Source organism: Phyllobates terribilis, unplaced genomic scaffold, assembly GCF_046119375.1.
Source record: "Phyllobates terribilis strain yellow unplaced genomic scaffold, ASM4611937v1 Scaffold_1__5_contigs__length_1240528914, whole genome shotgun sequence".
NCBI classification, from domain to species: Eukaryota; Metazoa; Chordata; class Amphibia; order Anura; family Dendrobatidae; genus Phyllobates; species Phyllobates terribilis.
In genome coordinates this window covers 803,559,010-803,585,609 of record NW_027362761.1, presented here as the reverse complement: position 1 = coordinate 803,585,609, position 26,600 = coordinate 803,559,010, and the positions used below count along the sequence as shown (strand labels likewise).

General features: G+C 41.6%; 1 protein-coding gene across 1 annotated transcript in view; it reads left to right on the top strand.

The window, feature by feature from the left end:
- The first annotated feature begins 2,718 nt into the window (after window positions 1–2,718).
- ABRAXAS1 (abraxas 1, BRCA1 A complex subunit) overlaps window positions 2,719–26,600 on the top strand; it is a 25,770-nt gene continuing 1,888 nt past the window's right edge. Inside the window, exons 1-8 of the mRNA XM_073637109.1 lie at window positions 2,719–2,999; window positions 7,213–7,303; window positions 8,442–8,478; window positions 11,992–12,058; window positions 13,457–13,650; window positions 15,005–15,124; window positions 18,571–18,655; window positions 24,652–24,763. Coding sequence (XP_073493210.1) covers window positions 2,913–2,999; window positions 7,213–7,303; window positions 8,442–8,478; window positions 11,992–12,058; window positions 13,457–13,650; window positions 15,005–15,124; window positions 18,571–18,655; window positions 24,652–24,763 — 793 coding nt within the window. The 5' untranslated portion in view covers window positions 2,719–2,912. The remainder of the gene's footprint in view (window positions 3,000–7,212; window positions 7,304–8,441; window positions 8,479–11,991; window positions 12,059–13,456; window positions 13,651–15,004; window positions 15,125–18,570; window positions 18,656–24,651; window positions 24,764–26,600) is intronic.

Below are 26,600 nucleotides of genomic sequence, written 5' to 3'. Positions count from 1 at the left end.
ATTTCTCTGGCCTACACCAGACTATTTTCAACAGATATATTTGTGTCTGAACAATCAGGGAGACACTACTACCGTTTTTTTTTATGGCAAAAAATGCCAAAAGCAGGATAACAGAGATATTTTACCGTGGAACAGCAAAACCAAAGTTATAATTTACTGGTGTATGCCAGACTTTTTTAAATATATATATATTTGCGGCTGAACAGTGAGCGACACACAAACTGTTTTTTTTTTAGATACAAATTGCCCAAAAGTGGATAATACAGAGGTTTGAACCGTGGAGCTGCAAAACCACACTTCTGTTTCTCTTGCCTACACCAGACTATTTTCAACAGATATATTTGTGTCTGAACTGTCACAGACACCCTTTTTTTTTTTGGGGGGGGGGGGGATTAATAAGACGGGTAGTTGTACAGTGTGAAGGAAGGAGGAAAAAAAAAGAGGATTTAGATGAAAAAAAAATGATTTTTCCTGGCCCCTGAGACCTGGAGCTAAGTCCAGCAATTTCAGCAACAGGAGCACACAGGACTGTAATGCAGTGTTTGCTGGTATAACCACTGCGTCTCCTATACAGCCTGCCTGCCTGCCTACCTGATATCTGGGATGGAAATTAGTCCTGAGAAGGACTGTTTGTTTGATCTGGCAGCCTTTACAGACCCTACACTAACTATTTCACAGTATATATCTCTCCCTAAATCAGCAGCGCTGTCCCTACACTGTCTGATCCCAGCCGTCTGTGTCCAAGATGGCGGCGCCCGGTTTTAAATACTCGAGGTGATGCTGTGCGGCCAGCCAATCAATGTAATGCCCACAACCAACATGGCTGCGGCATTACAGTGACTGGCTGGCAATCCCTGCATGTTCATTGGCTCTGTAAAGAGCGCCAAACATGCAGGGCGGAGACCCGAGCTCCCGCCCGAGTAACCCGGAAATGCTCGGTGCTCGCCGCCATCAAGTGCAGGGAATGATGCACGCTCAGCTTCTGAGCCCGCATTAAAAAGAAAGGGAAACGGCCAATGATGTAAATATACGTCATTGGTTGTCAAGGGGTTATACTGATGGTGGTTCTTGTGATGTTTTTCACCTTTACATTTTTTGTGGCCCTTGGGATTGTTTCAATGTGACATTGCGGCCCTTGGACTAAAAAAATGTTGTGCACCCCTGCACTAGATAAATTCCTTCAGTGGTTTAGTTTTTAACACTGCGAGGGTTTCTGCTGTCTTTGCACCTCGGGTTTTCTGCAAATTTACGCTACAGAAATCAAACAGTGCTTCTTCCCTTTCGGTCACTGCTGTGTGCCCAAACAGTAGTTTCCGAACACATATGGGATATTGCCACGTTCAGGAGAAATTGTGTAACAATTATGGTGTCCATTTTCTCCTATTACCCATTGTGAAAATTTAAAAAAAAATACGGTTAAAGCAATATTTAAGTGAAAAAAAATTAATTTTTAAGTTTTTCAATCCACGTTGCCTTAACAATTGTGCCGCACCTAAAGGGTTACCGCATTTCCTGACAGCAGTTTTGAATAATGTGAGGGGGTGACATTTTTAACATGGTATTATTTCTGGGGGTATAGCCTTTAAGTCACTACAAGTCTGAATAGGTCCATAAAAAATTAAATTTGTAAAAGTTCCTTGAGAAAAATGAAAAATTGCTGCAAAATTTTTCTAACATTTTAACAAAATAAAAGGACATAAATTACTCCTTAAAGAGGTTGTCCACTGCTTTAGCACTGATGACCTAGGATAGGCACCTCTCTAAGAAAAAAGAATATACTAGACAATTAGAAAGCCAAGCAGTGATGGGCACTCCACTGTACATTGTGGTGCACGTGGAAATAGGTAATGCAGAGTCGAATGACTCCCGGCACTGACGGAAATTTTGCATGTTGATTCTTTTATTGAGAACTGGACGCGTTTCAGCTCATCCATAACTGCTGCTAAAAGCTCTGAACGGGCTGAAACGCGTCCAATTTTGAATAAAAGAATGAAGATCTAAAATGTATCTAAACGTGAGTGCCGGGAGTCGTTCGATTATACTAGACAATAAACATATGTAAATATATCAATTTTATTGGATACAAAAATCCAAAATAATACACTACTACTAAAGAAAAAAGATTAAAAACACCCATAAGAATCGGCAGTCTGAACACTCAAAATAGAAAATCTTTTAAACCTACGTTAAACGCCCCAAAAAAAAAAAAAAAAAAAAATCATAACACCTGAATTGCCAACTTTTACTCGCCACACTTAAAAAAAAAAAAGTGAGGGGGTCTCAGAAAATAGCTGCACAATGTTTTTTTTTATTATTTTACAAATTTAATTTGAATTTTTTTCAACACTAAATTAATAAAACTGGAGAAGATGGTTATTTTTATAATGAATGCGGTGAAAACAAAACCCCAAAAAACAATGGCAGAAATGCTGTTTTTTTCCGGGGGGAATGGTGGGGGCAATTTTTTCCCCATTTTTCAGTACACTATACGGTAAAATAAATGGCGCTGTTCAAAACTACAACTTGTCCTGCAAAAAATAATTGATGTGGATGGAAAAATTAAAAAAGTTGTGACTCTTGGAAGAAAGGGAGAGAAAAAAAAAATGAAAGAGTAAAAACTGAAAGAATAAAAGGTCAATCTTGTGTGCCGGTAAATGCGCTTTTCATCGCTCCCAGCTGCAGTATAGACTTCGTGCAGCAGAGGGCGCTGTTTCCCGTGGTGTCGCGCTACACATGCCGCGGTCCTCTCGCTGCTGCTGTGTATAGGAGAGCAGTACACTTCCTGCTTTTACTATAACGCGTTACTCCGTTACAGTGTGAACGTCTCTCTAGTTTCTTTCTGAACGCTGTAACCGGTAAAACAGTCCGTTCCCCACAGAGACCGTTATGGTAGCGGAGGGTGAGCGCTCGCCATGGCATGGGAGAGCACCAGGGCGCTCATGTCAGGGTTTGTTTTTGGCGCCCTCGCCTTCCAGCATGTGAACTCCGGCTCAGACGCGGTGAGTAGAGGCTGATGTGACACGGCGGTGTATGGGATGCTTCGTGAGCTGTCCTGTAGATGAAGCTGCTCAGTAAGGTGCCCTGACCCCTTCCTTCTGGTGCCCATTGAGCTGGGAAACAAGAAGCTCCATCTCTAATCCAGATTGGTCAGATAATGATGCAGGAGCCACCTCCCATGGTTATCCATCCACCAGCTGCCATCATACCTGTGGTAGGTGCAATTAGAACTGCCCCTGCACAGAAACTCCACCCAGCAGGGCACCTCCTTCACTTTAGAATAAAATATAGTGCAAGCTGCAGAAATTAAAGGGCTGATCTATCTTTAAAGGGTTAGTCCGAAACCCCAAAGTAAGTTTCAATTAATAAATCTCTAAAAACTAATAACTTTTGTTTAAGTCATGGTAAAATTCCCTACCATTCACTCTGCATGATGGGATCGTCATTTGCCAGCTGAAACTGCTGTCTCTCCCCTTTACGCCCTGAAACGAAGCGTCATCCATGGGGTTGGGGAGGGAGGGCTGTGACATCTTCTGTAATTTAAGTCACGGTAAAATTCCCTACCCTGCACTCTGCATGATGGGATACTTAAACGAATCATCATTTGCCGGCAGAAACTGCTGTCATTCCCCTTTACGCCCTGAAACAAAGCATCATCCGGGGGAGGGGCTATGACAACCAGACACCTTGCTGCCCTCAAACAAAGCGTCATCAGTGTCCCTGCATTGTCTCCCAGGGGAGACAGCACCACCCCTGATACGAGCGACACTGATGACGCTTCGTTCCTGGGCGGAAAGTGGAGTGACAGCAGTTTCAGCCGGCAGATGACAGTTCATTTAAGTATCCCATCATGCTCTGGGGTTCTCAAACAAATCGTCATAGGAAGTGGGTAATATAAATAGAACAGGGTACAGAGTGAATGGTGAGGAATTTTACCATGACTTAAATTACAAAAGTTATTAGTTTTTAAAGATTTATTAATTGAAATTTACTTTTGGGTTTTGGACTAACCCTTTAAGCGCTTGTCTACCGCCAAGCTTCCTGCTTTGCCTGGTGTGATGCGCTCCTGAAGCTTGACCTGCGTTATAGTTCTGCACTGCTGTTCCACACTTTGAGCTCCCAAAAAGAGATGAGTGAATCATTTGGCACATCCCCATTCTAGATCAGTGCTCTCTGGCTGTGGACAGCAGCTGTACAAATTACCTCACATTCTGGGATGCCAGACTCCTCTTATGCTTTGCTATTCTGGCCCGTCATCCCTTATGCAGTGTACAGAAGAGTTCACACCAGGCCTTGAAATCAAAGGTCGCACCGAGAAACCCCGAAGTTCAGAAAATTCATGCATCTCCTGTTCACGGTCAGAGAGCACTGGTCTGAATTGGGGTTGTGCATCATTTAAAAGGGTTGTCCGCTACTCAGACAACCTTTCCCAATCACTATAGTTCCCCCATGTTAAATAATAGCAGCTATACTCGCCTCTGGTTCGGGTGCCATTCCTACAATGTCAGTGCCTGCTCTCCTGGGGCTTGCGTGAAATTATTATGCTATGCACGCCCTGCAGCCTATCTGGCCACTTCACTCTCACCTCTGTGGATGTAACTGACATCCAGAGGAAGTCATATAGCAGCAGCTCTTCATCGAGTCTGTCTGGGATTGCGTGAAGTGACAGAAGGATATGCACAAGCCTTCATCTGCAGATCTGTGGTTAGTTCTCCAGGATGTTTGGAACAACCTCCCTGCCGAGTTCCTTCAAAAACCATGTGCCTAGAAGAATTAATGCTGTTTTGAAAGAAAAGGGCGGTCACACCAAATATGGATTTGATTTCGATTTCATTTTTGTTCTCTTTGCATTTTGTTAATTGATAGAAATTTTAATGGTTTATTTTTATTTTTTAAATCATTCTTACTTTGCAGCATTTTGTTCCACTCCTGCCTAAAACTTTAGCACATTACTTTGTATATAAACATTCCTGCTGCTGGCATCTCCGTTTGCAGTTGTCGACCAATGATGTTCCTGATGTTCTCTACGGGAGAGAAGTCCAGAAACTCTGTTGCGTTTCGGTCACGCAGGCTGCTCACAGTAGCACGTGCAACATTCGTCCTGGCGTTGGGTTGAAAAATGGCTCTTTAGACACTTTGGAGAAATGGCCAAGAAAAGAGCTTATGGACAATAAGGGTACATGCCCACGATCAAAAGCCGCTGCTGGTTTGAAGCTGCTTGTCTATGCAGCGTCAAACGTGCAGCAGCCAGATGTTACAGCATAGTGGATGGGATTTCTAGAAATCCCATGTCCACTATGGGTCTCTTTGCACCTGCGGATCACCCGCGGAAACTGACATGCGGCACATCTTTCAGGACTGCAGCATGTCAATTTCTCTTGCGGGTCCGCATGTGGACTTTCCCCATAGACTAAGATCTATGAGGAAAGTCCGCATGTGGAAAAAAAAAGTTGTGAGCTGAAGCATCGCAGCTGCTCTGTAGCGCTGGGGTCGCACAGGCTCCGGATCGTGGGAACATACCCGAAGTGTCCTTTAGGCTGCTTGCCCACTTTGTGTTTTTCAAGCGTTTTTGCCACGGAACTTCTGCAGCGAAAACGCTTAAAAAAAATTTGGTAATACGTGCCCCATGGACCCCAATGATAATCCGCATGTGCTGTGCACATGCTGCGGAAATTTCCGCTGCGGATTATCATTGCGGAAAAATATGCAGCATGTCCATTAATTTTGCAGACATTCAGCGTAATTGCCGCCATTGACTTGCATTGAATCGCATAATATCCGCATGAGCCCATGTGCACAAGCGGATATTATGCAATTCAATGTGCGGATGGTACCCGGGTCTGGAGAAGAGGAGACTCTCCTCCAGACCCGGGTACCATAGAACCTGTTAAAAAAAGAATTTAAAATAAAAAATAAAGATTATACTCGCCTTCCGATGGCCCCCGGTGTTTTTTTTCCTCTGTGTCCGGTCTGTTGTATGGGTCGCGGTGGTGTGAAAGGACCTGCCATGACGTCATTTAGTCATGTGACAGGTCACGCAACCGCTGACATCGGCAGTCGCGTGACCTGTCACATGACTAAATGACATCATGGAGGTCCTTTCACACCACCGCGAGCAGTGCAAGAGACCGGACGCAGGGGAGAAAAGACTGGGGGCCATCGGAAGGTGAGTATAATCTTTATTTTTTATTTTTTACCATTCTTTTACGGTCACACTATATAAATCCATGCCGGTTGCATTGATTTATATAGTGTGACCAAGTTGTCAAGCACTTTCCAAGTGATGCTAAAATCGCTTGGAAAAGCGCTTGATAACCGGCATGCAGAAATACATGTGAAGAACGCTTGACAAACACATCAACCTGGCGGGAAAAACGCATGTAAAATCCGCATGCGTTTTTCCTGACCCGTCACATGACTAAATGACATCATGGCAGGTCCTTTTTAGATCATCGCAAGCTGCTGGCGAGCCAGGACGGATCACTATGGAGACCGGGGGCCATCAGAAGGTAAGTATAATGTATATTTTTTATTTTATTCTTTTTTCGGGTATATCCATAGACCTCTACAGTCTCTCAAAGGGGTTGTCTATTATAGAACAGCTTCTTCTTGATCTAAGTGTTTGGACCCGATAAAATAAAAAAGCTTATATTTCCCTCCCATGTTGGCGCCGTTCCAGCGGTGACAGAACTCACGTTCCTGGGGCTCTCGTGCGGTTGTTATGACACTTGATGCCTGGCGTCCAATCAGCGCTGTTGTCACTGTTTCCGCATTCGTGCGCATTGAATATGAAGAGGAAGTGAGAGATCAGCTGCAGCCCAGACTTCCTCTTCATGTTCTAATACGTCCGAAGCCGGGGACAGTGACAACAGCGCTGATCGGGCGCCGGGCTCACGTGTCACAACAACCGCACAAGAGCCTCGGGAACGCGAGTGCCGACACCGCTGGAACGGGAGGTGAGTATAGGTGTTTTTATTTTATCGGGGCCAAACATTTATATCAAGAAGGGGTTGTTCTAGTAGTGGCCAACCCCTTTAATGTACTGTACGCAGTGGTGTAGTTTTCTTGCAGCTGTATTAGGCCATGTTACTACTGATCATTATCGTTTTGTACAGTGCTAGTGCAGTGTACTTTTGATGTAGAATTACTGTAGCTGGTAGCCCTCCCTCGCAGTCTTAGTACTGTCTATAATGCTTTTATGTTTTCTGTACACAGGAAGGATTTCTTCTGGGGGTTGTGAAGGGAGAAGCAGAGGATAATATCACTGATTCTCAGATGAGCGATGTACAAGTGGTTTACACTATCGGTATGTTCAGCAGATTGAGACTAGTATGTCACACAGCTCTGAGATGTATTATGTATATTGTTTTCTTCCTATAATGTGGTTAAAATGTACAAAATGCAGCACAGTCACATCCCACTCCATTATTTTGACGTGGTAGAACGTAATTGGAAATATTCTCGGTCCAATATATACACCTGAAGACAATAGTCACATATTGGTCATCAATATGCAAGAGTCGACGCTTTCTATACGGTCACATGATGGGGCTGCGTCCTAACACTAACAACTCATAGCAAGTGAGCATTTTTGCTACACACAACAGAGCTGCAGCCCGGGCGATTGGATGATCGCAGCTTCTAGTCTCCCATGGAGACGATCGCCCCATTCAAAATGAAAGAATAAAAAAAATCAAATATACACATATTTTGGATCACCACTTTCAGAATCGCCCGATCTATCAATATAAAAAAAATTAATCCGATCATTAAACGGTATAACGAAAAAAAAATCCAAACTGCAGAATTTCGTTTTTTCGTCGCCGCAACAATGCAATAAAATGCAATAATGGCCAATCAAAACATCGTATCTACCCGCCAGCTCAGCGAGCAAAAAATAAGCCCTCACCCACCCCCAGATCCTGAAAAATGGAGACTACTGGTCTTGGAAAATGGCGACTTTTTTTTAATAAACTTTTGGATTTTTTTTTCTCCACACAAATAAAAAAAGAATCTATACGTATTTGGTGTCTATGAACTTGGAATGGCAGGTCAGTTTTAGCATTTAGTGAACATGGTAAAAAAAAATCTCAAAAAAACAACCGTGGAATTGCACTTTTTTTGCAATTTAACCACACTGAAGTTGTTTTTCCGTTTTCCAGTACAGGATATGGTAAAACCAATGATGTTGTTCAAAAGTACAACTCGTCCCACAAAAAAACAATCCCTAGCATGGCTATATTGTACAAAAAATAAAAAAGTTATGGCTCTGGGAAGAAGAGGAGCAAAAAAACCAAAAATCGAAAAGGGCCACGGCGTGAAGGGGTTAATACAGCATGCCCTATCCTTCACTACCTAAACCTCAGTGTTGGACACAGTTTCTTCTTATGAGATTGCAATGTAAACTATTAGTATTCTAATGCAATTCATATTCTATCTCACAGATATCCAAAGAAGTATACCTTTATATCACCCGTGCAGGTTTGTAGATGTTTCTGCTTATTAGAGAAAAGAGCTATGATTTCTTGCATTTTATATTAATATTATTTTGTTTTGATTAGCATAAAAAATATATGTTTTAGTGTATGTGCTCAACTGATTTCCAAGGAGAAAAATCTGCCTTCATTTAAACAAACGTTCTTATTAATGGACCAGTCATGTCTACAAATTGTAGAGGAGACTCCATCCATGCACTTATCTAAATGTGCCACACGCCACAGTGGAAACCAGCATCATCTGGTGTGGATGTTGCAGTTGCATTTATTGCGCAGTGGCTTTGCCTCATGTAGATGACCCCATTAACACGGCCATCTATGTGTTCTACTCATGTTAATAGTGATACCAGTTTTCAACTATGACCTTTATAGTCATTAAAGGGGGTTGTCCCATGAACAAAATTTACCTGGGGATTGCTCTTATATCTGCAGGTTAATAGCATTTCAGGCATGACAGATTCCATTTAAAAGGGTTTTCCCTAGAACAAAGTTAATTTCTATCAACATTCTAATCGATGGATCTTGGGATAATTTACTTCCACAATTGGATGTTTAAAAAAAAAAAAAATGTTCCTGTGCTGAGATAATCTTATAAATGTGCCCCTGCTGTGTATTGTGTAATGGCTGTGTCTGACCGTACAGGAACACGGTCTGATCATACCACAGCTCCTGGGCAGGGGAGAAAGGAAAAGAGTATATAGACATTACAGCAGGGGATCACAAATAATTCTTTCTTTGAGGTAAAGCATTTCCATGTCTGTTTTTAAAAAAATGTTTTATCTCACAGAAAGAATCAGCTGTGATCCTGTGCTGTAATGTCTGTATACTCTTTTGCTTCCTCCCCTGCCCAGGAGATGTGGTATGATCAGACCATGTCCCTGTACGGTCAGTCCCATGTCCCTTCCCCCACCAGGAGATTTTCTTTTTTTTTTGCGCTTTGGTTTTTTCTTCTTGCTCTTCTTCAAAGAGACATAACTTTATTCATCCTTTGTTATAGCCATGTGAGGGCTTGTTTTTTTTGCGGGAGGAGTTATCATTTAGAATGACATAATCCACTTTATCATGTTATGTACCGGAAAGTGGGAAAAAATTCCAAGTTCAGCAAAAAAAAAAGCACAATTCCACTTTTTTTGGGGGGGGGCGGGGGGTTCTTTATCTACATTGTTCATTATACCATATGAATGACATGGAAATATGATTCTCAAGGTCATTACGATTAAAGATATGCCAAACATGCCCATTTTTTAGTGGTGAGAAAAATTCAGGGATTTGTAGACAAAAATCTCGCTTGTGTCACCATATTCCAAGAGCCATTTTAAATTTTGGGGTAATGGAGCTGTTTGAGGGATTATATTTTGCGCCCAGAGCCGATGTTTTTATTGGTACCATTTTGAGGCAGATATGATGTTTTGATTGCCTCTTATTGCATTTTTTTTTTGTTTGCGGTGACTGCCAAAAAAACACGATTCTGGCTTTTTGATTTTTACTTTTTCCTCATTACGCCATTTAACAATGGGGTTAATTAATTTCTTATTTTTATAGATGGGACTTTTATGAATTTATTGATACCACATACGTTTTCTTTTATTCTTGATTTTAAATGGAGTAAAAAGAGGGTGATTTGAACTTTTTTATATATTTTATTATATTTTAAAACTTTAATAAATACATTTTTGTTAGTATCTTCAGGGGACTTTGGCAAATACTATAGTATTGCTGTATATGGCAAAAATCATGGTCTCCAATGAATGGCAGCCACAGGATGGCTTTCACAGGAGTACCTTCATTACAGCCACATGGGTCTTCAGCAGATCTATCATGGCAACCCATGTGTGTCCAGCGATCGCGTCATAGGGGCACTTGTGGTCAGGTAGAAGAGCAGGCCCCCTGGGACACATTCTGCATTGACAGTGGCATTTTGAGCCACGGGCAGAGCTTTGCTCCATGCTTGACTATTGGTGGCAGATGATGGCTGAATATCACTGTCATCATCTACCGACAAAAATGTGGGTTTAGTTTCTGAGCCTGAAATCAAAGTTAGGGAGCTGGCATATGACTTACCAGTACGTCATGTCAGCAAGGGGTTAATTGATTCTATACTCTATTGGGTGCAGCACTACATAGTTACTACCACTTTCACAGCACCATATGTGCAGCGATCCTTGTGCCCAAGAGCACACATGCTAGTAGACAAAGCCCTTAAAGCTATGGTGCACATTACCCCTAAGACACAGCAACAATGGCTGCCATTCAGGTCCAACACCAAATGAGCCCTGTGGGCTTTGCTTGGCAGCATGGGTGCTGGTAGGCACCTGGGTTGCTATCCATGCTGGTACCGTGTTCCAGCTCTGGTCACTGTGCAGGGCTGCACACAATAGAATGGGGAATTTGTTGTGATGTCGCAGTGGGCTTATACACTTTGATCAAAATGTTAACTAAGAATCTCCTGTTCAGTTTTGAAAACTTAGCTTAGACTCAGTAGATCAATGTATAATATTTTGATGTGCAATCCAGGTGCCCATTTTCATTAAGTATTTAAAGGCTATCTGTCAGTAGGATTTCCCTCCTAAGCGTCTATATGGGCATGTAGGTCATAGGAAGCTGAATAAAATAATACCTTGATATCTGCAAGCTGATATCTTATTCCAGAGAATCCACGTTTTTCTTATATGTAAATAAGCTTTTAAGATCTATGGGCCGGACACTGATCTGCATGAGAATCTGCCTCCGCAGTTTATTGTAAATAAAAGGAGGCATTACCAGTGTGAGACATGTAATGACTGACAATCTGCTCTCTTCGTCTCCCTTCAGATTTATGTGATAACTGATACATCTGCCGTTTCCTCTCAGCTTCAGCTTCCATCTCACAAGCAGACAAACCTGCAGTAGTGTTGCTGTGAGCTGCAGCAAATGTGTTTGTAATGAGAAAAAGTTCAGTTCTACTGTCCTGTTAGTTACATGTCTCACGCTAGTAATCTCCCCTTTCATTTATAATAATCTCTGGACTCAGATTCTCATGCAGATTAGTGTCCATCCCATATCACAGACCAGCTCATTTACATATAAGAAAAACTTGGATTCTCTGGAATAAGGCATTGGATCGCAGATATCAAGGTATCATGTTATTCAGCTTCTTATGACCTGCATGCCCACAAAGACGGCTTAGGAGCGATGATCCTCTTGACAGAGTCCCTTTAACTAGTTATTCAGATAACTTGATATTTTGCTGCACTCCCAAGTAGTCACAGCATTACCTATAACCCCCTCTGCCCTCTAATCACAACCGTGTCCTTCATTTACTATCCTCAATAGTCAAACATTGCCTTCACTTTCCCTGACAGTCACAGCACCAGGCCCATTTACCACCAGCAGTGCTTGACTCCATGATAGCAGATGGTCCCCCTTTAAATAAGCAGCATCTTTTAACTATTTCAATTCTGTTTAAACTGAACTCCAGGAATACTGTTCTGAATGTCTAATGGTATGTAAATATGTATAGGTTTTACAGTGGAGTGGGTGAATTGAACAAGCGTGCATTACAGAAGCTACTTGCTGGCCAAGAAAAGGTAACCAACCTAAAGTCGGGCATGGATGTAATATATATATTTATAATATTTCCTCATTACAAGACATGTAACTATGATTGGGATTTCTGTCTGCTTTATAAAAGTTGTAAATACTTTTCCAATTATGCCAGCCCATTGATTTGGTGATATCACCAGAAGAAATTGTGACTTCCCATACATATTTTTTTTTCTGTGGTGGAGTACTACATGTTGGTAATTTAAATGAATGACCGCTCATGTAATAAGTAGTCAGCTTAAGTTCAGCAAAGCAAGAGTTGAAGAAAATATTGTTATATATGCAAAAGCATTTTTAATGTCTTTGCTGGGTCTCCCTTAAAAATTCCTATTTTTATTGTAGTTTAGCAATCCAAGTAGTCAGGTATAAGTTAAATTATGCTTCAGTTATTGCTTAAAAATAATCATGTTCTCATATTGCTAAGATATATGATAGCTAAGGCTTGACTGTTGGGCCCCCTGACGATTCTGGGAATCATAACATATCTTACATAGTGCTCTTCTGACTTTCTAAGGGGTGTGTTATTTTTTTCTCCTGCATGACTCAGCCAATAAGGAGGAGTCATGCAGGGGAAAAAGTACACAAATCTCTCGTAATAGTCTCTCTCTTATAAAATATGACCCAAACTTTAGAAGCTAATATTTCCACAATGGGGAGAAGAAATCTAAAATATAAAAACTAGCAAGGCTGTGGAGTCGGAGTCGCAGCCAGTATGAAATGGTCCGACTCCTAAGATACATAATAAATTGGGTACAGTAGTACCATGCAGTTTGTGGGGAATATTTTTTCATAAGAATTTGGGAAAGTTATGAAATGTCTGTTCTGTTACTGATGTAAGGATCTCTGCTTTTAGTTGAGATGAATCTGTGCTGCACTTCATGTACCCGCTCAGTAGTGAGGCAGTGCTGTGGAGTCGGGAGTCAGGGAAATTGAGGAGTTGGAGCTTTGGCTTAATGATTCCACAGCCCTGAAAACTACTGTATATGTTACTCAGCTCTGCAGCCACTATACTGTGATGTGGCCAGTATAACATGCTCAAACTACTGAAAGGTCCTCTTTAAAAAGAGCCTGAACCTATAATTTAATCTTCACTTTCCTAGGATTTTTAGGCAAGAATGTTGCAAATTGCAGAGCTGTTCTTGCAGTAAATAATGGCAGAACCCTAACTGACTGTCAGAAAACACTTTTTGTCATATCCTCGTAGCTTTCAGTGTGAACATAGCGTTTCAAACACTATCATATATAATCTGCCACCCTGTAGTTTATTATGTTGGGCTGATTAATAACTAGTCTAAATAAAGTTGCTTTGCTGTTGTGTTGCATATTTAAAAAGCTGCTTCTGTAATACTGACTGCATTTACTCTTTTTTTTTGTGGTGATAGGACGTGATTGGATGGTATAAATTTCGCCATAACACTGAACAAACGATAAGTTTCAGGGAGAAGGTTTTGCATCATAACCTTCAGACTTGCTTGTCTAATCCAGAACTTGTTTTCTTATTGGTCACGTCACACTCTACTACAGAGACCGAATCTACTCATCTCATGGAGTACGCTTTACATAAACCCCAAGATCAGTAAGTGCATCTGTATAAAATAAAAATCAGCTATTACTCCCCTTATGAATCCCTGCTGGTCCATCGCTGATGTTTTGGTGATCTCTGCCTGTCTTTCCCAATCCAACATTGATGACTTGCCAGCCATGCCTGTAAACGTCTCATTCTGCATATGCAGGTGGCACTGCTGAGGCCAGTGATTGGCTGCGGATGTCACATGTACATGAACCACATGTCATCAGTGCAGGGAAGTAAGCAAAGACTGATGGAATCTATTGTAGCAGGATGGCGCCAGCAGGGATTTAAAGAAGACTTGTCACTAGGTCAAAAGTGGCTCATATTAGCTCTTATGTTATTCCCACTGCTCCCCTTAGTATTATGTTTTTTGTTAAATTCGCTATACGATTCCAGGCTTTTTTATTTAATGCTAATTGTTGTGGTGTTTACCAAGGGGGCGTGGCTCGCAGGATTCCCTGGGGGCGTGGCTCGCAGGATTCCCTGGGGGCGTGGCTCGCAGGATTCCCTGGGGGCGTGTCTTTAGGCTGCTCTGCTTTATTACCCTGAGAGCCACGCCCCCACTTAAAGACCATAATCGTGATCACTAAGCAAAAAGGCGCATATCTCTGGAACCGTATGACTGATACATTAAAAACAAAAAAGAAATACTTGAGAGAAACTGGCATAAAATAAGAGAAAAAACTGGCTACTTTTGACCTAGTGACAGGTCTTCTTAAGGGGGTAAAGTATTAATAATATTATTATTTATGTATTGCATTTCCTGCTGTTTTGGTAAACTGAAGAAAAATTTTGGATAACCGGTATCTTCCATCCTGTGTCTAGTTGTTAATGATAAAATAAGTTTCTAGCTCAGATTAATTTTCGGTTTTCAAGGTAGTTAGATTCTGGCCATACAGAGTATACTGCTTATATTACAAAGTACTGTTACAATGTGGCAACAGAAACACTGGATCAGGGAAAACATGTTTTCCTGCAGCAGAATCTTTTCTTCATTTTATTAGCCCTCTTACCAATCGTGTATTTTTTTTTTTTTTTTATACAAATCAATACATTTTAATTTGAATTTATTAATATTTTCTATGTGAAAAAAGTGTAAAAAAATTTGTTCTGGCAGCAAAAGGGTTACTCATATGTAATTAAATAGTGCTATATTGGCACTTGTGTTCTATGAAATAGGTGTATATTGTAAAAAATCTATACAGTATGTGTATTGTATATTAGAACATTTTGCATAAGATAACACGTGGCTGTCTTTCTGCCACACATCTGCCATCAGGTGCAGAAAAATGAATAACAAATCTGATGCATGTGGATATGCGCTTGGTTCTCCTTCTTGACGTTTTTCTTATTCTCCCAGTCTTTTACAGAAAGTGCCTCTTATAATTGCCAACTTAGGGTTGTCAGAACAACAGGGATACAGCTCTTTATTTGGATCCTCTATGTCTTCTGGATTTAACCGTGCAGTTACAAATCACAGGTAGGTGCAGAAGTGTCAGCTACACATCATTGCTAAAGGGAGGGTGGCGACTGGTTTTCATGAAACCAGATATCCTCTTTAAGGCCGACGTGGCAATCACTTAAAATAATAACAATTTGCCAATTGTCAGGCAGTGCTGCTGCGGGGGGCGAACTTACTGAGGTCCTTAATTCTAAGTGAGGTGAAATTGCAAAAAAAGTGCAATTCCACAGTTGTGTTTTTTTTTTTTTTCTTTCCACGTTCACTGAATGCTAAAACTGACCTGCCATTATTATTCTCCAGGTCATTTATGAGTTCGTAGACACCAAACATGTATAGGTTCTTTTTCATTTAAGTGATGAAAAAAAAATCCAAAGTTTGTATTTAAAAAAAAAAAAAAAAAAAAAAAAGCGCCTTTTTCGGAGACCTGTAGCGTCTCTATTTTTCGTGATCTGGGGTTGGATGAGGGCTTATTTTTTGTGTGCCGAGCTGACGCTTTTATTGATACCATTTTGGGGTAGATACAATGTTTTCATTGCCTGTTATTGTATTCTTTTGCAAAGTTGTGGCGACCAAAAAAAACGTAATTCTGGCTTTTAGAATTTTTTTTCTTGTTACGCTGTTTACAGAACAGATTAATTCTTTTTTCATACTCCTAGATCGGGCAATTCTGAACCCGGCGATACCAAATATGTGTGCGGTTTCTTTTTTATTGTTTTATTTTGAATGGGGCGAAAGGGGGGTGATTTTATATATTTTTAAAAACTTTGTTTTTTTTTTACACTTTTTGCATGTTTCAATAGTCTCTAGAATAGACTAGAAGCTGCAATTGTCTGATCCCCTCTGCTACATACAGGCGATGATCAGATCGCCTGTGTAGCAGAATTGCTCACTTGTTATGAGCGCCGACCACTGGGCGGCGCTCATAGCAATCTGGCAATGACAACCACAGGGGTCACCTGCAGACCCCGGATTGTCATGCCAACCCATCGGTGACCCATGATCATGTGACGGGGTCACCGATGGGCGGGGCCAATGACGTGCTTCCTGGAAGTACGAGTGACAGCGACATTTAACTAGTTAACAGCCGCCGGGGGGGGTCACGATTCCACTTGCATCTGTTGCGGGCACATATCCGCTGTATAGATCAACTAACATATGCCCGGAAATGTGCGGGCTCAGTGCCGGAGCCTGCACCAAACGGGTATCTGATGTGGGGCGTACTATTATGCTACACATCAGAAAGGGGTTAATCTTATGAAGGTGCCTGGAGAAGATGAAATAATTATGTCACCCCTTGTATCTCCATCACTGCTAGTGTGCTCCATTAACTAACCCTCACCTCCACTTCTGCATCCAGGCTCTGTGCTAACCCCTGTATTGTTTTTATCTGCATGGGGTAAGGGTTAACTTCCTCACACATGCCTTCCATAAATTGAAATAAAAGAGAATTCTTGACCCCTTTTCTGGCGTTCAGCCCACCCCAGTTAGACCAGTTTACAAGTGCATAAAAATATGTGGTGGAAAAATGTCACTTAGTACTTGTGTTTTATAAAAAGTTTCCACAGCAAATCCTAAGAAAACTGCTGGAAAATGCTTGACATCTGTGCACACAAGGCAAGCAGATTTTGGTGCTAATCTTTTTCTTGTTTTTGCATACTTCCTTGCCTCCTCTGGCGGTTATATGCAATACGCTTCCATTTGCCCCCTGCCTGTCTCTGTATCCTGCTTTCAAAAACAAGTTGTAGAAAGACATCCCCATTGTTCAGGCACAGAATCCAGAAAATGTGATGTTCCACACTTGATTTAGGCTGTGTGCCCAGGATGCGTTTTTGGTGCATTTTTTTGTGCGTATTTGCAGCGCGTAAACGCTCCAGAAACACATTGCATACCTTATCCCATGACTTCCTATGACATTCTGCAAGTTCTGTGCACATGGTCCGTATTTTTTCTGCGCAGATTTTACTCGCAGAAAAAATCCGGACATGACCAATTCTTGTGCGTTTCTGCATGCGTATTTGCCTATACAATGCATTGGAAAAACGCATGGCAAATACGTGTCAAAGACGCATGGAAAAACCGCATGCGTTTTTCTGCCAAGGAGATGCAGAAATGCTCAGGAAAATTTCTGCTTCATTTCTGCATCGTGGGCACTAAGCCTAAGGCTTCTGTGTAAGCTGAGAGATTGCCGTTTTGTATCCCCTGCCTGAAAAAAGCGATTTATGCTGACGTCCTGCTACTTTTCATATTTAGACCACATTCCCATGATGAGTATTTGAATTCTTGCTGTTGCAGATTTTCTGCACCTATTAGGTTTCTTGCGTTGTTTTCATTGCGGTTTTGAATGCATTTTTTTATTTTAACATGCATTTTTGACGCTGTGGTTTGTCTCTTTTCGGTATGTCAAAGAGATGGTCTATTCTCATCAGATCTATATCCACAGGTGTGCACCACCAAAATGGTCATATTAGATTAGGGGAAAGGGGAAGTAGGAGAAGTGTGGATATATAGAAATATTTAATATATATAACCTTTATTCATTTATTAAAATCCTTTAAGTGCATTTTCGGTATGGCATGTTTTAAAATAAAACGGATTTGTTTTTGATACTTCCTGGTATTTTGGCTTTGACAAAACCGTTATCGATTCAGTCATGTGCGATTTTACGTGCATTTTTTTTTTTTTTTACCCGGTGAGAAAAAACAAACAGCGGGTATCAGATTTCTATAAATTTCATCCACTTTTCTGGAATTGTGATACTGTGAATTTTTGGCATAGCGAAAATACATAGTGTAAAAAACTCATTGTGAAAATGTAAACATGAGGGTATGTGCACGTTATTTTTTTATACGTACCAGGAACGTGTATGAGATTCCTGAATTCTCATGCACATGTAGCTTATTTTTTCCAATCTGCAGCATGTCAACTTTCATTGTTTTTGCAGCATTTTTTATCTATCCAAATGAATGGGGGTGGGAAAGCATATTTCATGCAGTGTTTTTCCGGCCAACATCAGTATTTGCAGCAGATTTTTCTGTTGCAAATTCTGAACATGCGCATATACCCTAGTTGTATGGCGTGGGTGGATTTATTTAATGGATTTTTTTCAATATTGTTCCCACTGCCTTTATTTTCTGACTTCTGTGCTGATTACAATTCTTTCTGATGGCAATGTGTTATATCCACACATGATGGCTGCAGCAATCTCATGTGACAACACATTGCTGAAGGCCAGGATACGAGACCTTCATCAGGAGCCATTGCCACAAAAGCACCAATAGAGGGGATATTAGTTCTTAGGTTTAAAAATAGTTCAAATATATAAGTTTAGCTAAAAGAAAGGAGAAAAATCAATATTATAGTTGAAAAAAGTCTATAATTAAAAAAAATGAAGATTTTATTCTTTGACTAAATCCCCTAACTCCGCTTTGTATATTTAATTAACATGGCATGCTTTATTTTGGCAGATCGGAGTTTTTTAATGATGATGGCACGTTAAAGGAAGTGGATAAAATCACTGCTATGTGTACAAGTTTTCAAGAAGAACTGAAGGTATATGAAATGATTTTTCAAAGTGTCATTATGCCCAGTTATCAGTTACAATATGTTTTAATTAATTCAAATATTAAAAAATACACATTTGGTATCGCTTTGTTCAGAATCTCCCGATCTATCAAAATATAAAAAAATAATTCCGATCGGTAAACAGCGTAATAAGAAAAAAAAATTCAAAACACCAGAATTACGTTTTTTTGGCCGCCGCAACATTGCAATGAAATGCAATAATGGGTGAACAAAACATTGTATCTACCTCAAAATAGTATCAATAGTAATAGTCAGCTCAGGGTGCAAAAAATAAGCCCTCATACATCCCTAGATCCCAAAAAAAGGTAGGCATTAGATCTGCCGGTAATAAGGTTTCCAGTAGTCCCTGATGACAGCACCCTCAGGAGGTCGTCCTTCAGATCCTTGTAGGGACAGGAAACACACAAGAGGTTAAAAAGGCCCCTCCCTCCACTCACTCCAGTGATTTTTCAAGTACCACACCAGGATGGATGCAACTCTATTTTATTTGCTTTCCTACAACCTATGTTACCTTCACATAACCGTTCAGAATATTTTAGGGAGGCAATATAATGGGTGCTGTCATGAGGGACTCCTGGAAAACCTATTACCGGTAGGTCTAATGCCTACTTTCCAGGACGTCCCTCCTGACAGCACCCTCAGAAGAATACCAGAGTATACATTTTAGGGAGGCCTTTCTTTCCGAAGGCCATCTTTTGACCCGATAGAATGTCCAATTTATAATGTCTGCAGAAGGGCTCAGATTTGTCCATGTTGCAGATTTGGTCTAACGAGGCCCCAGCTCTTTCTGCCCATGATGTAGATATAGCTCTGGTGGAATGGGCTCTGATGTTCTCTGGTGGGGAAATTCCTTCAGATGAATAGGCCAGACTTATTACAGATGTGACCCATCTTGCCAGTGTTGATGTGGTAACCTTCTTTCCCTTGTTCCCCCCCCCCCCAAATTGTAAACAGGTTGGAGTCTATACGCCAGTCTTTTGTGACTTCTAAGTACTGTAGAACCACCCTTCTAACATCTAGCGAGTGAAATGTTAATTCTTGGTCATTTTTGTAGTCGTGGCAGAAAGATGGCAATACCACCTCCTGATTCATATGGAAAGGGTTACTACTTTTAGCAAAAAAGCTGGATCTGTTCTGAGGATAACAGTCGTCCAGGCATCTCAGGTATGGGTCTTTTTAATTGAAAAGGCCTGAATTTCCCCTATCCGTCTTGCTGTAATTGCCACTAAGAACACAGTTTTAAGGGAGAGAAATTTTATGCTCGACTCCTGTAGGAGCTCGTAAGGTTGGTCACAGAAACTCCTCAGGACTATGTTTAAGTCCCATGGTGGGACATAGGATTTAATAGTTGGTTTTAGTCTTGTTGTGGCCTTAGTGAATCTTTTGACCCATGGAAGGCAGGCTAGTGGGTAATCCATGAAAGCACTTAATTCCGCAATCTGCACTTTTAAGGTGCTAAGCCTTAGGCCTTTCTCAAACCCGATCTGTAGGAATTCTAATATTTTAGGAAAGTCTGCATCTGAACTTTCTGATTTTGGTTGATATTGTGAACAGAATTTCTTCCAAATTTTTGTGTAGATCGCCGATGTCACTGGCTTAGATGACAGAATCTAACAGCCCTCTGGATCTTATAATTTGCCTTTCAGGATCCAGGCTGAAAGTTAAAGAAATTTCACATGGGGATGGTATATCAGACCCTGAAATAGCAAGTCTCGCCTCTCTGGAAGGATTATTGGATCTTCCAAGGACATCTTCCTCAGCAAGGGGAACCAGCTTCTCCTGGGCCAGAAGGATAGGCTTATCATCACTCTGGCCTGATCCACCTGAATCTTTCTTAGTATTAAGGGCAAAGGAGGGAAAGTGTAAGCTAGGTCCATGTTCCACTTCTGAGATAAGGCATCTATCCTCATAGGGCCGTCTCTTGTGTTGAGGGAGAAGAATTTTTCCGCCTTTTGCATTTTTCCATGTAGCGAATAGATCCCATTGGGGAATGCCCCATTGATGTGTTATGTGATGAAGTACCTCCCAGTTTAACTCCCATTCTGACTGTAGAACTGTTTTTCGACTGAGGAAATCTGCTATAGTATTCCGGGAACCCTTTAGATGTATTGCTGTTAAGGAAAGGATTGATTTTTCTGCCCACTGGAAATTTTTTCCTGCTAAGGCCACTGTCGTTATGTTGTCAGTTAACACCCTGACATGCTGACTCCTTAACTGCTTCTGACATCTTCTCAATGTCTTCCAGACTGCCTGAAGCTCTCGCAGATTTGACGATCTGGGAAGATCCTGCTCTTGTCAGGTGCCTTGTATGTACTGATTGTTTACGTGAGCTCCTCAGTCACTACTGCTTGCGTCGGTAGTGACCTTGACGAATGGAGCTGATCTCCATATGACTCCTTTCTGTATGTTGTTCTTGGAGGACCACCATGTCACTGATCTCCTCATTATTTTTGACAAGGATATTCTCTTGTCCAGATCCACAATCTTCCTGCTCCAAGTTAACAAAATTTGATGTTGCAGTTGTCTTGAATGGAATTGGCTCCATCTGACCCCGGTATGGTGGCTCTCATGAGACCCAAGATTTTCATTCATTCTCAGATGGTGACTAGATTTTCTCCTGAAATCTTTGATTCTGTCTCTGAGCTCCTTTTGTTTCTTTTCCGATAGGAAGGACATTTGTTGGATTCCCAAAAAAGATTTTCTTTCTTTCTGGAATGTATGACTTTTCCCAGTTTATAATCCACCCTCGATTTCTTAGGGTCAGGATGGTTGAGGTAAGACTGGTTCTTAGATGCTGCGGAGATTCTGCCAATACAAGGAACTCGTCCAGGTATTGAATTATTAGTATCCCTTGTTCTCTGAGGAATGCCATTACTTCGGCCATCAGTTTGGTAAAGATGCGTGGGGCTGAGGAAAGCCCTAATGGAAGACAAGTGAATTGGTAATGTAATATGGTGTCTCCTTCTTTCAGTGCAAATCGTAGATATTTTGGCTGTGATGGTGAATAGGTACATTGTAATATGTCTCCTTGAGGTCTATTGCTCACATCACCATGTTCCATCTGATTAGGGGAATGGTCAATCTGATAGATTCCATTTTGAATCTTTTGTAAACAACTTATTTGTTTAGGGATTTTAGATTTATAATCGTGCGGTAATCGCCCCTGGTTTTTTTTTTTTTTTTATTGAAATAAGACTTTAGTAGTAACCCAGAAACTGTTCTGCTTCTGGCACTGGTATTGCTGCTCCTGAGTCTACCAGTTTTCTCACGTCTGTCTGTAGTCTTGGAGACCTGAGGAGACTGAGTCATCGTTAAGCAGAATTTCTCTTGCATGATGTGTTCGAACTCTGTTTTGTAGCCTTCTGCAATGGATTGGAGAATCCATGGACTTAGATACTTCCCTCCATGCCCTGCTTAAATGTTGGAGTCTTCCTCTCAATTTCCTGGCTTCATTGTCTACGCGGGTTAACGCGTAGCTGGAAGGGGATTTCTTGTTTTACCTCCCTTCTGGTAGCTCCACCTACCCAACTTTCCTTTCCCGGAGTATTCCGTCCTCTGTTGGTAACGTGGTCTCAGAAAGGATAATACTTTCTTAGGTTTCTCCTCAGGGAAACCCTTTTTTTCATTTAGAAGCCTTCTCTAGTATTTTGTCCAATACTGGGCAAAATACATGGAGGCCCGAAAAAGGAATGGCACATAATTTGCTTTTAGAGTGACTATCCCCAGACCAGGTTTTTAGCCATATAGCCCTTATAGATGTAGAAAGTGCCTCGTTCCTGGCAGCAAATCTAATTGACTCTGCCGATGCATCGGCTATAAATCCCGTTTCCATCTTAAGTAGTGGAATGGAGTCAAGGATCTCCTTCCTTGAAGTTTTCATCTTTAGATGACCTTCCAGCTGCTCCAACCATATGACCATGGACCTTGCGACTGAAGTAAAGGCAATGTTAGCTTTAATTATTGCGGCGGAGGTTTCCCAGGTTTTTTTGAGGAGACTGTCTGCCTTCCAATCCATAGAATCTTTAAGACATGACGAGTCCACTAACGGAATGGATGTCTTTTTCACTACTCTGGCTATTGGGATATCAATTTGAGGGGTTTCTTCCCATAATTTTATGTCTTCTGGTTCGAATGGCAGGCGAGTTTTGAAGCTTTTGGGAATGACTAGCCTCTTTTCCATGTCCTCCCACTTTTCCAGAATCATAGCTTTTATGTGATTATTAACGGAAAAAACCCTGTTCATGCTTGTTCTCAATCCCCCAAAAATCTCATCTTGTACTGACGAGGGTTGGTGTCTTCTACTTGCATAGTGTTCCTCACTGCAGCTAAAAGTGTATTGGTATCTTTCCAGGAGAAGAGGTATTTTTTCTTCTCCTCTGGGGAAACTGAGATGGATTCTTCCCTGTCCTGATCAGGATTGGAGAAATCTGATAACGTCCAGTGCAGAGGAGGAGAAGTTAACTCCCGTCGGGGTCTTTTCTGACGGGGCGCACCCAGAGGAGCTTGCTGGGATACTAGGTCTGTTACTGTACTGTGGACTTCCTCTCTCACTATGGCTCTCAGGTTAGACATAAAGGAAGAATGTTCATCTTTTACTACTTTGGCGATACAGACGGAGCATAACTGTTTCCCATATGTGTCCGGCAGTTTATTACAGATGGCGCATCTTCTTTTCTTAGGAGCTGATGTCGTCATGTGTCTTTTAGGCGTCACCTTGTCCTAAAATGACAAGGCGCACCAGAATTTACTACTGTAGACAGATGGGAACAGGCGACAAGAGGGGAACTAACCAGCAGACTTACATGAACTGGAGGTTCAGCTGAAGTATCAGAGCAACCAGTGGTTTGACCTTCGATTACTGGTGATCTGGCAGTCTGATAACCTCAGTCCCCTCCCCCTCTTTAAATAGCATTTCTCACCTGTCTTCCATCTGAATCGTCACAAAACGGCGTTTGTCCTTTAATTCTGGATTGGCGTAATTTTTTTCAAACAAACCGAAGTGCGTTCCATGGTGGAATGCAGGTTGGTTACTTGAGGTTCGCACAGCGCTCCCTCTGTAACCGGAAGTGCTTCTTCTTCCTCACATGCGGCGCACTCCGGAGTTGTGCGCGGGCTGTAGCAGCTGGAACCAAGAGCCCCCTTTGCTGGGGAGACGGTTCTTCACTGGTAGTCTCCGCTCCAACCGGGAAAACCTGAGGGACCCCTTGTTCAGCGGGGTGGCGGCGTCCGGACCTCGGCTGAAGGGAGGGGAGGAATGCGAGGATTCCATCCTGATCCTCATGCGTCCGGCTTCAGAAACTCCAGCTCCTGACACACGTGAGTCCTCTTCTGTGTCTGTCCCTGATAGGGACAGGGAAATCACTGGAGTAGGGGTGGTGGAAGGAGGGGCCTTTTAACCTCTTGTGTGTTTCCTGTCCCTATCAAGGACGACCTCCTGAGGGTGCTGTCAGGAGGGACGTCCTGGAAAATTAAATTGTTACGGGGCTCAAAAAATTGTGACATAAATGTGATTTCCCCCCCCCCCCCCCACTACAAATTTCCACTTTTTCTTTCACCGCTAAAAAAAACAACAAACCTCTACCTGTTTGGTATCTGTGTACTCGTACTGACTCAGAGAATCATATTGCCAGGTCAGTTTTATCATATGGTGAGTATGGTAAATATATAAAAAAAAAAATTTGTGGAATTTCATTTTTTTTTTTTTTTTTACAATTTCAACACACTTAGAATATTTTCCCCGTTTTCCTGTTCACTATGTGGTAGAATGAATGGTGTCATTCTAAAGTACAATTCGTCCTGCAATAAAATAAGCCCTCATACGGCTGTGTGGATGGAAAAATTAAAAATGTAATGGCTCTTGGAATAGGGGAGGAAAAAAACAAAACCGAAAATAGCAAGGTTGGGAAGGGGTTAATCATTGGCCGACAGTCTGTGTAATTATTTGTGATCTCTTCCCTTTACAGGAAACTTGCAGTCGTGTGGCAGACAGTGAAAATTTTGTAGAAAAACTATTGCAGCAAGTTAACCAGCTGAAGATGCAAATTGCAAAAAAGAAGCTACAACTTCATAAACATGGTAACTGTAAGATTTTACAAGGATTTAGTTTTACAGTTTATCATTGTAGTATTTATGGCTTCTTTAGAATGTGTTAAAGTGTTGTAAAGAATGTTGGAAAATTATAAGTAGTAATATTCACCTTACTTCCAGTCACTTATGTTATGATTCCTCCCACCGGTCTCTTTAGTATCACAGTAGCCAATCATTGACACTAGTAGTGATATCTTGGCTACGGATGCGGTTATTGATTGGCTGCAGTGGTCATGTCCTTCAAGACAGAGCAGGAAGTACAGGGAATGGTTGTAGAGGCTGGGGTCAGGAAGGTAAGTGTTAATACTTTTATATGACAGCGTCCTGAGCTGTCTTGAAGCCAGACCCCTTATTAAGGCTGGTTACACAGGAGTCATTTACTGTCTGTGTGCAAGCCGCAATGTCTGGACCGTTCATGTGTCTCCAGACCAGGACACAACAGCCTTATATGTGCTTAGAAGTCTGAGTTCAGGTCAGGAGACTCATGGCGGGTCTAGAAATGGTGGTCCATACAGATATACGAGATTGGTTTAGCTCATTAAATCATCAACAAAAATTGCAAAGTTTCGGACTTTTAGGGTATGTCCACACCGTAAAACTTACAGCAGAAATTGATATGTTGCAGATATCAACATCCTCGAGAAAGTAAGTCCAGGTCACCCCAAGTATATTAAAGGGAATCTATCAGCAGGTTTTTGCTATGTAATCTTAGCTGCATGATATAGGGACAGAGAGCCTGATTCCTGGGATGCATTACTTACTGGGCTGCTTAGTGCAGTTTTGATAAAAACCCTTGTTGTAGCTGTAACAGTGCCCAGAATGCGGAGCGGTGTATAACCCCACCCACCGCCCTGATTGGCAGCTTCCTGTTTACACTGTACATTGTTAGTAAGCTGTCAATCAGCGGTGGGGGCGATTAGATGGGCTACCTCGCATGTCATAGCTAGTTTTGCCGTGATAATCTCCTGCTGATAAAACACAGATTGTATTGAGACTACAGTAAGCTGTTGAGCAAGTGACATTTCCCAGGAATCAGGCTCTCTGCTCCTACATTATGCGGTTCTCAAATTAAATTTGCAAAAACCTGCTGACAGATTGGTCTGTATAATTGTATTAAAAGGCAAACGAGACTAAATCCATCTAAGTTAAAGAGACATGGTTAGAACTGTCACTCTTTGCTGACAAAGTACCGCTGCTTTGTGCTTCACGGTGGGGCCAATCATTTATATACACCTTCCCACCTGCTTGTTTTCCTTTTCTCTGCTCCCCTGTTCTTTGATTGACAGCTCTGGCTTCATAGAGCCAGAGAATGGTAGAGATAGATGGAAAGTAGGTGGGAAGGTGCATATAAATGTGTGTCCATGCCAAGATGCACCGAGCACCTGTACATGGTTTGAACAGTCATTCTGGGCTGACAAGAGTCCCTTAAAAAGCAACTTAAAAAAAAAAAAAAAAGCCATGACTGCATAGGACAACAGTCAATCTGTCCCAGTACACCGTTCTAGGCAATGCCCCCACCAATATGTGTATATATAAGAAACACAGCAAAAGTTATGGAGAAAATGTTTCGCCTGTAAAGTGTTTAGTATGCCCTCTTTTCACAACACGGTGGCTCAGTTGTTAGCACTGCAGCCTTGCAGCGCTGGGGTCCGGGGTTCAAATCCCACCAAGGAGTTTGTACGTTCTCCCCGTGTTTGCGTGGGTTTCCTCCGGGTTCTCCGGTTTCCTCCCACACTCCAAAGACATACAGATAGGGAATCTAGATTGTGAGCCCCAATGGAGACAGTGCCCATAATGTCTGTAAATTGTCTGAATTGTAAAGCGC